General features: G+C 39.0%; 1 protein-coding gene across 1 annotated transcript in view; it reads right to left on the bottom strand.

Annotated features, from left to right (window-relative positions):
• The window catches only part of CNTNAP4 (contactin associated protein family member 4), a 162,292-nt gene that overhangs the window by 116,961 nt on the left and 28,334 nt on the right, over positions 1 to 16,997 (bottom strand). The window contains exon 3 of the mRNA XM_042864889.1: positions 9,075 to 9,268. Coding sequence (XP_042720823.1) covers positions 9,075 to 9,268 — 194 coding nt within the window. The remainder of the gene's footprint in view (positions 1 to 9,074; positions 9,269 to 16,997) is intronic.

Raw genomic sequence — 16,997 nt, 5'->3', positions numbered from 1 at the left:
AGGCCACACTGTACGCCAATGTTGGAAGTTTGTCATAGTGCTGCAGGGAAACGAGGATGGGAGGGTGCCTTAGGCCCAGGGCCCCTCCCCCGGAACACCAAATGGGCCAGACAATGCGGCTCTGCCTACCCAAGGTCGGGGTCCCGTACCTCAGTGAGCCCCTCGCCCACAGTGGCGTTAACCATGGGAATGGGAGAGCGCTCCTTGGGCAGGATCATGCTTACTTGTGCGGGGAGTGTACTTTCTTGCAGGTCCCCTGAGGAAGAGAACACCGTAAATATGCCCTCAGCTATGACTACTGACTACTAACATCTTGTCAGCACCTTCGGCATCCCACTTCACCCCCCCCCCCACGGCTTCAGCTTCGCATGAACAAGTAGAAGAAGGCGTTCAACTGTCTGCGCTTTTGTCTTGCAAAACGGCTAAAGTGCAGGAATGCAAGGTCCTTGAAACCCCTCTGCTGTATCCACAACAACCGCTGTCTCTGTGTAATCTGCCCCCTGCGGGGGCAGGGAGAGAAGTGAGCTGGGATGGGACACTTGCTGTCTCCTCTCAGGAGGTGGAATGCAGTAACACCCAGGGGGATGGGAACTGCGGGCACGGCTCGGGTATGGATTGGTCAAAAGTTAAGGAGGCGGTAGAAGAAAAAACAGCAGAGAGAAAGGGAAGCGATGTAACTTACAGGTGCTCGGATGATAGTGTCCGGCCTGCACTGTCCACCCTGACTGCACCTGAAGGCGTAGGTGGCATCCGGCCAGCGCCCTCTGCTCAGGTTGCACCCGACGGAGAAAGAAATAAGGATAGTCTCTGGACCCACTCTTTGCCACAGTGTTCAGACCCACTGACTCGACCCACATATCCTTTTACAAGATTGAGTGCGCATGCAACCAATCAGAAGCCTCTACAACAGTCAGTGCTTGATCAAAAGGAGATGGGCACAGTGGGAGTGGTGCGGAGCCCGCAGCTTCCAGCTGTGTCTGAAAAGGATAGCAAAAGGAGAGAGGTGAATTTGCATTTGGGAGTTAAGAGAGATGCACTGACAGATTGTGGTAAGTTGAGATCTAGCCTGATAGAGGAAGGGAGAGCACTAGAGACATTCCTGATAGTAGGGAATGATAACAGAGGCCCAGAAAGGGTACTCCTTGATCGGAAAGGCATCACACACCTGATAGATTGTGCAGAGAAATGGGAATTGAAATCACTCCTCGCTTTAAATACATTAGAAGTCCTGACAGCATTAGGCCTTCTCTTTCAGCATGTAACAAATCTGATGTGCATGATGCTTAAGCCAGTGCAGCATACATTGTGGGCATGACATGGCATCAGAGTGCACTGTGCACTGGCATCCACCAGTGCCTTTTATTTCTGTGGTTCTGATGTGCCACGCCATTGAATCCACACAGTCCGATAAACTATTATGCATTCCCCTCCCATACTGAGGGGCAGTGCCCCTCTATTCATTACCTGTGTTAACTGGAGCAACTGCACTGGTGATTGATCTGTTTTGTAACTCTGTCACCTGTGCTCATAGTACAGAAGGAGCTTGGTCATGCCTTCTCCTCATGTCTTCTCCATGGCCATGTAGGTAATGTTAATTTGCAATGTAGTATTCCTTACTGGAGCTGGAAAGCGTTTGCCTTTAACAGCTGAGATTTTTGGTGGTGCACATCAGAAAGAGGGTTCATCATCTTTAATTAGTTGGATTCACATTAGTTTGATCAGCTCCTTCATTGGACTCTTTTGACTATCCTGATCTTCATCAAGTGTTTCTGATACTACTACAGGTTTGTCATGATTAATCAATAGAGACACTTGCTCTTGCATTTCATTCAGTTGGTGCATTGCTTGTAAGATGACGGAAATGGAAACGTGAGTTGGGGGTAGCTGTTATTCATAGCTTTGGAGCGTAAGAATCAATTCAAAAACTAACGGTCTTCTCTGTTGGTCCTGGTATCTGTCAAACGTCGCTGCTAGTATACCAGCATATATTTCTGGTGCTGTTGTTGCGAGTTTCCGCCATATATCAGGCATTGTCCTCACTCTCTCAGGGTTGTGGTCTTGGAGTGGGTGGTTAGGAATAAAATTATGGTCATACATTTTCTCTATGGCGATTTCCCTCAAATACTGAATACCCTATTCAACTGTATCCCACTTTTTCATCACAGGCTTCAAGCCGTCTTTGAAGAGATACCTGTCCTTCACAGCTATTAACAAGCATTCCCATAGGGTGGCAGCCCATTCAAACATCCACTAATCCCTCTGTCAATAGCTGGATCTCTGGCAATGCCTCCTAGTTGGTGAGCTTCATCACCATCTAGAGACAAGCTACTGGCCCCGCTGTCCCAACAGCAAAGCAACCAGGAAATGAGAGCTTCATCCAGGTGCCATGTAAACTCTTTTCTTGAGCCTTGGATTTCAGTCATCTTCAAAGGCCAATGAGTAGTAATAGAGACTTCCTCTTCATCACTCTCTCTCTCTTAGTTTTTTCTTTTTTTCCTTCCCTGATGATGGTGGTTCTGAGGAAGGATCCTCGCCTGGATCTTCCTCTACCTGCTCCTCCGCTTCTTCTTTTTTCCATTTCTTGCCTTCCACAGGGGCAACTGACATTTTTACTGCTGTCTCCTATGATTGATCAGATTTGACTTGGAGATTTTTTCCTTTGGCTTGAACCTCAGCTCAGAAACTCTCTCTCTCCAGAATAGTATTATATAGGGCATGGTAAGCACAAGCCAAACCCCAAATAAGTTGTACCTCCTTAGATCTATGTAAGCTGCATCCTCCCTGACTCAAATACTGGATTAGTTTCTCAGGATCCCACAGGTGTTCAAGAGTGAAATCCCATGACGTTGTGGGTCCCCAGTATTCTAAGATTTTTCCTAAACCTCTCTATATTCCCTACCAGTCAGCATTTTCTGGTTTTGGATGAGACTCCTTGCACATACCATGAATGCATAGTAATAGATTCAGGGAGATTGATAACATGCACAGTGGTATTGCCACAATCATGAACATTAACTCATTAATGTCAACATTAATGTGTGACAAACTGAGAAGAAAATCTGGAAACTGGTCTGAACATCGTATTGTTTGTAAGATTAGCTATTCCATTCGGGATGTAGTTGTTTGTAAAATTAGCTATTCTATCTGGGATGTGTCAAAATTCAAATCATACCACAATGCATGTAAGTACCATGCAGGTGTGTCCATCAGTGCCCTTATTTGGTTATGTGTGAACACAATTCCACAACGAGAAATCATAACATTGATAATTGGAACATGATGGCATTGAATCTCTTACACAGCACCCCCACAATAAAGAGTGGGGTCATTGCTGGTAGCTGCTAAAAAGGGCTTAATGAATAGAACATGAGAACAGGAGGAAAAATAAAAAAAAAAAAATGTAAAAGCACTGCCCAGACTAAGCAGTGCTCAAAGTTTACAAATATCCCAGAATACTGGCAGTACAGCTGGGCTCTCAAGGTCAAGTTTGTCAGCACAGAAACCTGAACTGCTGATAAAGATCCCTAACAAAGCTTTCTGAGAGCAGAGAGAGAGATTCATTCTAAAAGCTAAAAAGCAGCTTATGCCTGCATGCTTCACCACAAAACTGCTACAGAGTTAACTAGATCAATTTATGGAGAAGGTCCCTGGGCTCCCCCAGGCCAAAGTTTTCCCCCCCACCCCCCCAAATCAGTTGCCCTAATACAAGCAAGAACAATTTACATTTTACTTGTTATAGTGTAGCTTCTCCTGCCCCCAAAATCAACCCTCAGTCTGGTTGTCATGCGCAAAGATTTGCTCAAGCAGATGAGGAGATGCCAAAGACCTTGCTCAGGATTGATAACACTGCCTTGATGACAGAGATAATAACCACTAATGAATACTTTGTGAATAGCGAACAGCCCAAGAACCCCTTGATCACTAATCATCATAACAAGAACACACATGACCCCCTGGTTCCTTCTAAGTAAGATGAAGCTTGAGTGACTATGGTCATGAAGGAGACTATGCGGAACAGCAGTTGTATGTGACTTACTGAGATGTCCATCTGTTATGAGAAAGTACAGTGTTGAAGAAAGCTCCAGAGTGCAGTGAGGTGAGCATACAAAGAGTCTGTTCCATGATCGTTCTCTATGCAATACAAACTGAAACCTTGAATTGCTGGTAATACCAGAGGATCTTGATATGCTGTCTCTAAGAGATATAGCATGGAAGGTGGAGTGGAATGTAAATACTGCAGCTACATTCTATATTTTGGAACTGATAAACTGCATAACTGTCACAGCAGTTTTTCACTTTCTGTCACACCAATTGCAATAAATATATATATGTGTGTGTTTGTGTGTGACCAGTGTTACTCAAACTCTACTTGAAAGTAAGAAAATGCTATAAAAATAACTTAGGAGAGGAGAAATTTAAAACACAATACTACTTACAGAAAAATCAGGAGAACATTGCTGACTCAGCATAGCTGAATCAGCTGATATGCTGATCTAAATACCCCCAGATGGACACCAGTTGGGATGTCCTAAGTTATGCCAAATATTTTCCTGGAAAACTTAGAAGCCTCTGTGGAGTTGTTCCATAATTAAAATGTTTGTCATCAGCTGCATTATTCGTATTCTTGGTACTTCCACGTGCTCTGGAGACAGTGTATTTATCACTGACAATCCAAAAGCGCTATTCATTAGCCCATCCAAGACTGTGATCTGAATGTGATTAAGCTCTTTAAGGATGGCCATGTTTGCTCATTCAAACACAACTAGATCAAAGAAGCGTGATGCTATTGGTCCATCACTAATTCTGATGATTCATTTTATTGAACATGACTGCACTAAAAGCACTGACCTAGGCATCACCCAAAATCTTAGCCACCCTCAAATCCTCTGATATCTGAAGACAAGCTGAAGCACAGGGGAGTTCACTTTCTGTCAAACTTCTTGACTGTTTGACACAACAATGGCATTAGTTATATCTTGAATGTTTATTAAAGATAAATATAACAAAAGGTTCTGACTGAAGAATGATCCTGAGTTGGAACAGTGGGTTCTGATAGGGAACAAAACTGGATTGCTACATGACTAGAAGCATGGGTTGCATGCCAGTTTTAAGGAAAACAGTATTTGCAGCTGGAGCTGCTTATCTTGTTTTGATAGGGTATTGACCTTGCCGGTTATCTTGTTTTGCAGATTGTTGAGCTTGTATGCAGGTGTTCCACCTAGGCTCTGCACCATGTGCTGGCCATGCAGATGCATTGTACAACTGGAAAAAATCCTGCGGACCCTCGAGAGATTAAAAGCAGGAGGTGGGTTCTAGTGGATTGGTGGGGAAAAGTGCACAATGCTGATTCTACCTATTATTCCAGTGTATTTTTATTATATTATTATATTTATATATATTTATATTATTATATTATATAAGTATAATTCCAGTTATTTATCCTGTATAGCATTTAATCCATCTCTCAAGGGTTGGTAGGTAATATTGGTTAGGCAGGTTCTGCTTGCTGTTTCTCTGAGATATACTGTCTCTCAGATCCAAACATACCCTGAAACAACTCATATCCTTTTAGAACTTAGAATCTGTTCAGAATAATGAACAGTTTTGGTGGGGGGAATTGTGAGCCTTCCCATTATAAGGTGTGGTATGCCATAGCTATGTGAGAAGGACAGGGTGCTAGCAGAGGTCCTCAACCTGCTGCTCTGAGAAGTACTGGCAACACCAGCAGTACATACAAAAACCTCTGAAGATGAGGCAGTAACTGCTGGGGCAATACGAGAAGGCAACAAGGAAACTCAAGTGAAATACTTAAAAGGAATTAAGTAGTTATCCTCTAAAAACCTGACAAGACCAGCTGCCCAGATGTGCCTCTATACCAATGCATGCAGCTTGGGAAACAAACAGGAAAAGCTGGAAGCCACTGTGCTACTAGAAAACCATGATAATACAGCTGTCAGCAAAACCTGGTGGGATAATTTGTATGACTGGAATGTGGCTATCAATGGCCGCAAGCTGTTCAGAAGGAATAGGTGAGGAAGGAGGGAAGGGAGTGTTGCTATCTACATCAGGGAAGGAATAGAATGTAAAAAGCTGTCCCTAAAGAATAGTCATGCACAAGTTAAAAGCCTGTGGGTGACAGAGACAGAGGCAGCAAAGGAAGCCTTGTGATCAGTGTCTACTACAGGCCACATGATCAAGCAGAGCCTGTTAATGAAGCCTTCCATCTCCAGCTACAAGAGGTGTCGTGACTGCAAACACTAGTGCTGCTGGGGTACTTCAACCACCCAGACTTCTGCTAGAAAAGTAGCATGGCGAGATGTAGGCAAGCCAAAATGCTCCTGGAATGCACTGACGTTAACATCCTAGATGAAGTAATAGACAGCCCAAAAAGGGAGAATGCAGTACTGGAACTGTTGCTCACCAGTGCAAATTATCTGATTTGTGACACCAGGATTGGAAGTTGCCTGGGCTGTAGTGACCATGCTATGATTGAATTCACTCTCCTGAGGGATATGATACAGGCAAAAGTAAAATTAGGATGCCAAATTTTAGGAAAGCTAACTTTCAGCTCTTCAGGGAGTTAGTCAACAAAACAGCCTGGGAAACTGTTCTCACGGGCAAGGGTGAAGAGGAGAGCTCGTAGATCTATCATAGATCTTGATCTACTGTTGAGGCCCTGGATCTTCAGAGGCTCAGAGAAGGGCAATGAAGCTGCTGAGGGCTCTGGAGCACAAACCTTATGAGGAGCACCTGAAGGAGCTGGGATTGATCAGTCTGGAGAGGAGGCGGCTTGGGCATCACCTTGTTGCTCTCTACAACTATCTGAAGGGAGGTTGTGGTGAGATGGGGATCAGCCTTTTCTCTCATGTAGCTAGCAATAAGACTAGAGGGAATAACAAGAAGTTGTGCTAGGGGAGATTCAGGTTGGACATTAGGAAATAGCTTTTCTCCAAGAGCAGTCAGGCACTGGAATGGGCTGCCCAAGGTGGTGGTGAAGTCACCATTCCTGGAGGTGTTCAAGAAACATTTAGATGTTGTACCGAGGGAGATGATTTAGTGGGAAAAACTGGTGATAGGTGGATGGTTGAAGTGGATAATCTTAGAATTCTTTTCCAATCTTGGTGATACTATGATTCTATGATCTTTAAGGAAGAGCTCTCTTTCCGCAGATGTAAGAAGTCAGGAAAAGAAGGCAAGAGACTGGCATAGGTGAATCAGGACCCCCGGTCAAACTAAAGAGCTCAAGATCCCTAAAATCCAAATCCTTTACAGAGGAAGTTGGGAATATGTGCAGCCATATAATTCACTCTTTATAAAATTTTATTACATATCATCAAAACTGTAAATGTTAGAAGTAAATTATTTCCATATCAACTCAGAAGACTGAGAAAATGATGGCATATATGTATGTGTGTGCATAAAAAACTTTCCATTTTTTTGTCAGCTAAGATACATGAAATGGAAAATTAAACATAAAATAAAAGCCTACTAATATACACAGAAAAAAACATACTTCATTTTTTCATTAAAAATGTTAAAAGATTTACTTTTAAATTATTACAAACTAAAGAGACAGTTAATCTATGAGACGAAGCCTAGTAAATGTAATGGAATCAGTTTTTCAGAAGTATCTTCATGATTAAAGGATTTTAAATGCTAAATGAAATCTATCTGAAAGATAAACATACTGATGTAAGATAGCAAGTAAGGCACGCATTTATGTCATCAGTGAACTGTCAATGAGAATGCTAAGATCAATATACATCGCAAAATTGCTATAATTCTTTTTAGATCAGTTCCTGTCATGTAGAGAAGTGAAGACTAATCACATTCAGCAACCAAAGAGATGAGAGAGGTTAATCTGAGAGAGCAAACTGATAATAAATAAAAGTCAAAATTCAAATGCACAAAATGAAATACATTTAACATAATATTTAATTGTAGCAAAAAACATTGAAACCTAAAGTCTTGTAAAACTTAAAAAAAAATGAATCAGCTCTTCATTTGGATAGAAGAAGAATGACAAAATGAAATCAGAGTACAAAGACACTAATATTATTCCAATAATCCAGTCTGTAGATGCTGGGGATCAAAAACAGATACAACCATAGTCTAAACATATTATTCAATGTTCTATTTCTGTTCTGGACATTATCTATCTGTTACTGAAAATCTTCAACTCTTATTAAACTTAGCATTAATGGGATGTGATGGACATAGTCGCACTTATAAATTATTAGCTACAAAGATAATAGGTGAAAAAATGCTTAAAATATCAAATCAATATCAGAATCTAGACTTCGAATTAGGAACAAAAATTACACTTAAATGAAATGTTTCTATCTGCATACCTGTATAACCAAGATGTTATAATCACAATATAATTGTGTATAATCAATAGATATCAAGATGTTATAATCGCAATATAATCAAGAGAGTAAGGCAAAGCAGACAACGATAACAAAAGAGAATAAGTGGAAGAGCTTACCCTTCGGTTGAGCTCACCAAAAGACACCAAAAGAGGGGATCTCCAGAAGAGATCCTTCCCCTCTGGTAGCCAGCTCTTAAATAGGTCCAGGAGGGGTGGAGCCAGGCTCCACCCCTTCCGGCAGCACAGGTGAATTGCCTTCACCTGTGCTCCTCTGGCTGACTCAAGGCTCACCTCAGGTGATTAATCAGAGGTTCAGGCCGTGACTCAGCAGTTCCCATACAATACCTTTATATCTTTTTTTGTTTTCAATGAAAAAGCAAATTTGATATGAAATCAATACAGTCAATATTTCAGGAAAACAATTTTATCACACACAGAAGGAAAAAATGAGATTTTGCAGTAATACTCTAGTCTTCAGAATACATTCTTGAGTCACATAATGGAGTAACGTTAAAGCCAAATTTTTTAAGTTTGTTTGCTTTTCAGTGCTCCTTATCTTGTCAAAAGCTAGAATTTTTCATGCATCTAATTGTTTCAAAATTTTCATTGTAGTTCTTTTTATTCCACTCCCTTGCTTACTACACATCTCCAATAATTTTATGTCTTCTGGAGAAATCTAATTCTCATTATTGAAGTAACATACCCAAATGCTTTCTTCTTGACGATATTGTTTCCAGTTTCGTCCACTATCACTGAACATTAGAAGGTAGTTTGTTACCCAGTCAGAGCTCCCATAACCACCTTGAGTAGCAACAGCAGTTATCTCAGTTCTTTCACCAAGGTCAATCTGAAGCCATTGATATTTATTAGACACAAGTGGAGACCAACCACCAGCACCTAAAAAAGGAATGAAAAATATTGGAATTTACAGAATTCTAATTTAAAAAAAAAAAAAAAAAAAAAAGAATTTAAGATGCACTTGCTTCAAAATTCTTTAGGTAATACCTAGAAACTCTTGTAAAACGAGATATAGAGTACTTAATGTATGCAACCATTCCTAAATATTAAAATTCAATGTGAATTTACTCCTTTTTGTCACTTACAAATTAAATTTTATAACGAGTCAACAAAGTAACTCTTACTCAATTAGACAAAGCTCTTCAAGAAAAAATCTTAGAAATTATTTTATTTACCATTGTTTAACTGGAGATTATAATTCTCTCTGGACTATGTGAACTTTTAAAGTCACTTTTAAACTGAATGACTCTGCACAATGCTTTTCCATGAGACTTGGGTGTAGAGATCCATATATGAAGAAATAAAGCACAGTTTATTAATTTACATTTGCCTCTTAAAGTGAGTAGAAAGTCTGTATGAAAACCATTTATCAATATGAGGTCTATCCATGCAATTCCGGTCAGGAGATATATAAGCTTGTGACGATTAAGCTTAACCCAAAACACATAGCTAATTTAAAAAAATAGAGAAAAAAGAAAAGAAAACAAAGCAAAACATAAAGAAACCCCACACCTTATCTGCTTAGTTCTCTTTTCCTTAGCTTGCTCTATTTACTCAGATCACAAGATACATGTGGAGCTGCTTGAACAAGTGCAGAGAAGGAACATGAGGAGGATTAAAGGGCTAGACACACTGCCCATGAGGGAGTTGAACTTATTCAGCCTGAAGAAGAGAAGGTTTCAAAATCTTCTTGCAACCTTTCAAAAGAAGGGGCTCACAAAAAAGATGGAGAACAATTTTTTTTTTGCACAATCTTATAATGATAGGGAGAACAGTTTTAAGCCAAAGGAAAGGAGAATTAGTTTAGATGTTAATAGGAAATTGTTTCCTCAGAGGGTGGTGAGGCACTGGAACAGGCTGCCTAAAGAAGCTATGTAGTTCAAGGGCAGTTTGGATGGGGCCCTAGGTGCCCTGATCTTGTAATCGGCAACCCTACTTAAGGCAGAGAGTTTAAAACTAAATGATCTTTAAGGTCATTTCCAGCTTAATTAATTATATGATTCTATGATCAGGCTAATTCCTGACTCAAGTCAGATGAAAGAGCCCAAGGGCAGGACACAAACAAGTGAAATACAAAATGTGAGAAAATAAAAAGATTTTTAAATTTATTTTGCAAATTTTGTCAAGGATTCAGACATGATTAGCACCTTCTAGGTTTTATTTAAGTACGTGGTGACAGAAAATGGGAAGTGATCTGTTTCATACTCACAGATTTGGATTTAACATAGATAAATTTACCCTCTAATAGTCTCGAAAAAATAGACAACACAGAGCAACCAATAAATATAGTTTCCATAACAATCAATAAAAACTGTTTTATTTAAAAAAAAAAAAGAGCAATCCAATCTTATGCTTCTGTGGAATTTGTGGTGCTTAACATTTTGTAAATAAAACATCACATGATTTAATTTTATTCCAAGGTTTTGAGTAAAGATTTCAACATTATCTTGAGGGAAAAAAAAGATACTAAATATATATATTATAAAGGTATTCACAAGCCACAAAAAATGAGATTAAATCTACTGATGACAGTAAATGGAAAGTGTTTACAAAAATATGTAACAGTGCATATATGAAATTAAAAATTTTCCCACACATTTATACATTAATTAAAATTTAACAGAGTCCTGATTTAAACCTAAGGTTGAAATTTAAGGATGTCTTAGTGTTTTTCTGAATTCTTTTAAAATTTTTACAAATAAATTAGAATAAATTAGGATAAATTAGGATTTTTGTTGTGGAAACAATGGCCAAACAGGAATTTGAAATTTCATTTCATCATAATTAGTGAATTGTAAGTTTCTGAAAACATTGTCAAAATTCAGTTTCTAGCAAGTTGTACATTTTGACACAGATTACTTTCTTCCCTAACTGATCATAAAGCTGACAACAAGCATCACTCTGAGATTATGAGGCAAAAAAAAAAAAAAAGAACAATTACATAGACAAGTATTCCATTTAAATAAGAATGTAATACTAAAACACCACCCTTGATGTTCATGTAAGTGCATAGATTTTTTTACATCTGTTTTTATAAGATTGGTGAGAGGACAAAATTTAATCACTGGTTAAACTTACATGGTCACAATTACTTTATGTCTACAAATTTACTAATAATTTCTATGTTCAACCCTATTACAGAATCATTTCCCTAAAATTTTTTCAAGCAGAAATTTCTTCAAGCAGAAATTTTAAGAATAGAAGTGATAAATCTCTTTTTTGGATTTATTTTCTGCATCTAAACTGTTACGACACAACCATCACTACCTCATCTCTGTATTAACTCTGCTTCATTATTCAGTGACTTGTAAAATAGTCTGAAATCATCAGAGATTTAAGAAAACTTCATGAATATCCATGTCTGGAGTTTAAATAAGGAACTTCATGAGCACTAGTCAAGTGGTCCATATCCACAGCATATATGAAATCTGTGGCACACATCATGCAAGATCATTCAACTTTACTTTCCATGAAAAATCCTCACTTTATGCACTATTAGACATATAATTGTTCTTTGGGGTGGTAATATTCAAGATGGCAAGGAGATGTGATATAAACAATAGGAGTTCTCAGACAAACTGTGCTGAGAATGTAATTTGTAGAGCTCACCTGCAAAATACTTGGAGACTAGCATATTATTCAGATTGAAGTGATGCACAAAGTTAAAAAAAAAAAAAAAACAAAAAAAAACAAAAAAAAAACCCACCAATTAAAAAAAGATCACAAAAAGGCATATCTCTGCTACTGCAGGACTATCTGCTACCAGATGAGGGAGGTAATTTTTCCTTTATGTTGTAGGCGACTGCAAGACTCCCCCACGGAATGTAACGCGATAGGCCCTCTCCCTGCTCTATGATTGATGTGTAGCACGTGCCCTTAGGGGCGTAGACAAAGCACATAGGTTATATAAGCTAGAGTTCACGTGTAATAAACGCCATTTTGCTGTTCATCATATTGGTGTGTACGTGCAGTCATTTGGTCCTGGCCTGGTTTTAGGTCAGTACCATAGGAGGCAATGCAACACCTTTATTTTTTTCCAGTTTTTGCAAGACAAGCCATCTTGTAGCTTATCTCCTGATCATATTGCCTGATATTCCATGGACAGAAAGAGGCATCAGATGCCTTGTGACATGATACCTGCCTGCCAACGGACTCTCCTGGACCTGCTTTGTCACTGTACCTGCTTGCAGCCTAAGGTCTGCCACTCTGCTGCTGCTCTCCCCTGGACTTTTGCTCTCATATTGACCTTGGAGTATTGGAACGGTGTGCAATAGGATGCTGCTAGACTTTGGTGGTTACTATCCCTGTTTTATGTAATTCTTACTACTTTCCTGTCTTCCCTATCTCCTGCTTTCCCTTCCCCATCCCCCTAAGTCATAATTGTCGCTGGCTTCCCCTTCCCAATCTCCCTGATTAATTAGGATTTGTAATTAACTGGTTGGACCAACATTTGAACCGCTGTTCCTTAATCTCCCATAGAGTATACATATATCTAGGAACCTCCTCTCCCTCCTATAAATTGAAGTGAGACAATCTCCCACCAGAACAGATTGCTCACATCCCTATTCAGTCCGGCCTTGAATGCTTCCAGGGAGGGAGCATCCACAGCCTAACTGGGCAACCTGTTCCAGTGTCTCACCACCCTCATGGAAAAGAATTTCTTCCTAATATCTAGCCTTCAGATACCCTATTCCAGTTTAAAAATATTTCCCCTCATTCTGTCACTAACTGCCCTTACAAAAAGTCCCTCCCCAGCTTTTCTATAGGTCCCCTTCTGGTACTGGAAGGCTGCTATAAAGTCTCCTCAGAGCCTCCTTTTCTCCATGCTGAAGAGTCCCAATTCTCTCAGCCTGTCCTCATAGGGGAGGCGCTCTGATAATCTTGATGGCCCTCCTCTTGACCTATTCCAATAACTCTTTGTCTTTCTTGTTTCGAGGGCACCAGAACTGAACACAGTACTCAAGATGGGGTATTATGAGAACAGAGTAGAGGGACAGAATTACCTCCCTTGACCTGCTGGTCACAGTTTTTTTGATGCAACTGAGGATATTTTGCATTTTGAACATTCATTGCTTTCAATTTTTGTATAACATTAATATTCAAGTCATATAAATGACAGTACAGTGGTATTTCCTCGTGCTCTTCTCTCAGGTAATGAACAATGCTTTTTTTCAGAAATCATGCCAAGAAATGTTATTCATTAGAGTGATATATGTACAGTTTGGTGAACTCAGGTACTTCTCTTAGACAGTGTTTAACAGGATTATAACCCGATAATGTGATTCTTGGATAGTGACACTAACTTAACCAGAGACACTTTCTTCCATTCAGATTGCCTGCATTTTCAGAAGATTTTTATTCTTATGAATTTCAGATATATTTTAAGTAGTATGAAATGATTTTTTTTTACTTCTGGAGGTGAAATATATACTGGCTTCCCCTGTGAGCACTGAAATAAATACATAATAATATCAAATGAACATTAGTTCCTTATCCTGTCTTCTTCCTGTTAATGAACGACATGTTTTAAGGACATGAATTTTGATATTTCCTTAGCCTCACAGTGTTGGCAATATCATTAAAATTAAGACATTTGAAATAGCAAAATCAGTAAAGTTAGTAAAAAGATAGCAAATAAATAAATTAATTAAAATGAAATCAGTTAAAAGTGACTGGGAAAAAAAATACAAAAGTTCAAATGTGAGGCAGAAAATAGCTGAATATTCTTACAGTGAATTTTGAGGGTTGTACCATTTAAAAAATACCCTTCTCAACAGATAATTTATTAAGAGATGTATTTCAACATGGCACTGGGTAGCTATCAGGCTGTTAGGTTACTTTTGCTTCATTTAAAAGAATTCTGAGCTGTAAAGAAGATAAGCTGACATAAAGCTTCCCACTCTGTATGAACAGAATCCTCCAAATTTTATCATGCTCTATGATTACCTTTAACTGTGTTGCAATATAAACTATATATAAAACTTGATAATAATATATGCATTCCCAGCTTCTTCACCTACAATGCATTATGCCTTTTAGCTAATGTTATCACTTATCAATTTCAGATTCAATCTATCTTTGCATGTTCAGACTTAATAACTACTAGCAATGTGTATTAAAAAAAAAAAAAGTTTAAACTAACACACATCATAAAGAATACTTTACTTTGATTGACTAAGCTAAGTATATTACCCATACAGACAACTTAATGGAAGATAATTTTAACTTGAATCTGATAAAGCCTCATCAGGAATAAATTCAGCTGATCATTTTACAAGGCACATATTCTACATCCAAGTAACTGACAATTAAGGCTTCTTACCCATAAACAGGTCAAATGAAGTGTGTTAAGACATTAAAAAGACTGAAATATTAAAATGTTACATTTTTTCCATTCTCAACCTGAAAAGCAAGAGCATAATCTTTCTCACACACACACACACAAAAAAAAAGAGAAGTTAAAAAAGCTGTATACTTAAGTAACTAATGATGATGCAAGGTTTTTATTCTCCAGGAGTTTAACATTACACAGTCTGAGGCAGGGGAAAATATACAATAAGAGGTGTTCATGTGTTTCTCCCAGGTGAGATTCCCCTTTGCACCTCAGAAGAGTATCAGAATCAGATAAATGCTGGGGTAGAAATAATTCATCTCAATTTTAGGAAAAATGCTCTAAATTTAAACAAGGTAGATGAAAACTAGAAAACTAGAAAAGTTTACGCTATTATGAACTTCCATTTATACAACAGCACAGTACAAGAAAAGTAATTCTAAGGAAGAAAATGACAAATGGAACTGAGAAAAAGATATGGAACTTTTGGCTTTGAGTAAGAACTGAACACAGAATCTAGTTTGAGAACAGAAGGGGCAGAGAGTGATTGTGAGGTGAAACCGTATCTGTTGGCTTGTCAGTTCTAAAAAATATATAAAATTATACTATGTTTCAGCCATGTGTTTGATAGTTGCATCGTCTTTTACCTTTGATATATAAAAAAATACAATTCATAGAATCATAGAATCATAGAATGCCTGGGTTGAAAAGAACCTCAAAGATCATCTAGTTTCAACCCCCCTTTTATGTGCAGGATTGCCAACTACTAGACCAGGCTGTCTAGAGACACATTCAGTCTCCAGGGATGGAGCATACACAGCCTTCTCAGGCAACCTATTCCTGTGTGTCACTACCCTCTGTGTGAAAAAACTTCCTCCTAATATCTAACCTAAATCTCTCCTGTCTTAGTTTAAAACCATTCCCCCTCCTGTTTACATGCTCCTTTCAAATATTGGAAGGCCACAATGAGGTCTACACAGAGCCTTCTCTTCTCCAGGCTAAACAAGCCCAATTCCCTCAACCTTTTCTCATAAGAGAGGTGCTCCAGCTTTGTGATCATCCTAATGGCCCTCCTCTGGACTCGTTCCAAGAGCTTTGCTTCTTTCTTGTGCTGAAGGCCCCAGGCCTGTATGCAGTACTCCAGATGGGGCCTCACAAAGCCGAGTAGAGGGGGACAATCACCTCCCTCTCCCTGCTGGCCATTCCTCTTTTAATACAGCCCAAGATGTAGTTGGCCTTCCAGTCTGCAGTAGCACACTGCTGACTTATGTCCTGCTTCTTGTCTACCAGGATTCCCAAGACCTTCTCCACAGGGCTGTTTTCAAGGGGTTCTTCATCTAGACTACATAAATACCTGGGATTGCCCTGACCCAAGTGCAGCACCCTGCACTTGGCTTTATTGAACCTCATTAGGTTTTCATGGGCCAACTTCTCCAGGCTGTCCAGGTCCCTCTGGATGGCTTACCTTCCTTTCAGTATATCAACTGCACTGCTCAGCTTGGTGTCACCTGCAAACTTGCTGAGGGAGCATTAGATAACATCATCTATGTCACTGATAAAGATGTTGAAGAGCACCAGTCCCAAGACTGACTACTGTGGGACATTGCTTGTGACCAGCCTCCACCCTGACAATTGCTTCTCACCAGATTGTTTTAGGACTAGAAAGTATTTCTTCTATTAGCATTATCTATATTTAAAACTATCCTACAAAACAGAACCTGGCCTATGACCTAAAAAGACAAAAGGTCATTCAAAGCAGTAAATCTCAGTTTTCAAAAGAGTCACTATTGTTTGAAGAAAGGCCTACACCTAGTTAAATGAAACTATCTTTTGTGTTTGTTGTATGTGAAGTCTCATCTTATTGTACTAGAATGGTGAATTTATCAGGAATATTGTGTTCATGTAAACTGTAGGGAGAAATAAACATTTTACTCAGAGATAACTAGAATGGTGGGTTTTGAATAACTGGGGAAGATAAGACTTCCAGCAAGTGATTAATTTCCACATAAAGGTGACATGTTTACATGTTTATGGGACATTAAAACAAATTGTGACCTGCCACTTTAACATTGCATGGCTCTCCTGAATTAAATGTCATGGCACTACTGAATGCCATAGAATCCAATCAATGTCTTCATAACTTCCCACTGATTCTCAGAGTGTTTCCATAACAGAGGTTGAAAATGTCATTAAGAACTGCCAACTTAGGAAATACTTCTATATAATCCTTCATCCTGAAACTAAAACAAAACAGAACTTCTCACTCATGAGAATATC

Source organism: Lagopus leucura, unplaced genomic scaffold (assembly GCF_019238085.1).
Source record: "Lagopus leucura isolate 7727_CA_CO unplaced genomic scaffold, USGS_WTPT01 Super-Scaffold_774, whole genome shotgun sequence".
NCBI lineage: Eukaryota > Metazoa > Chordata > Aves > Galliformes > Phasianidae > Lagopus > Lagopus leucura.
The sequence above is the reverse complement of the archived record's forward strand: the minus strand, read 5'-3'. Positions and strand labels throughout refer to the sequence as shown.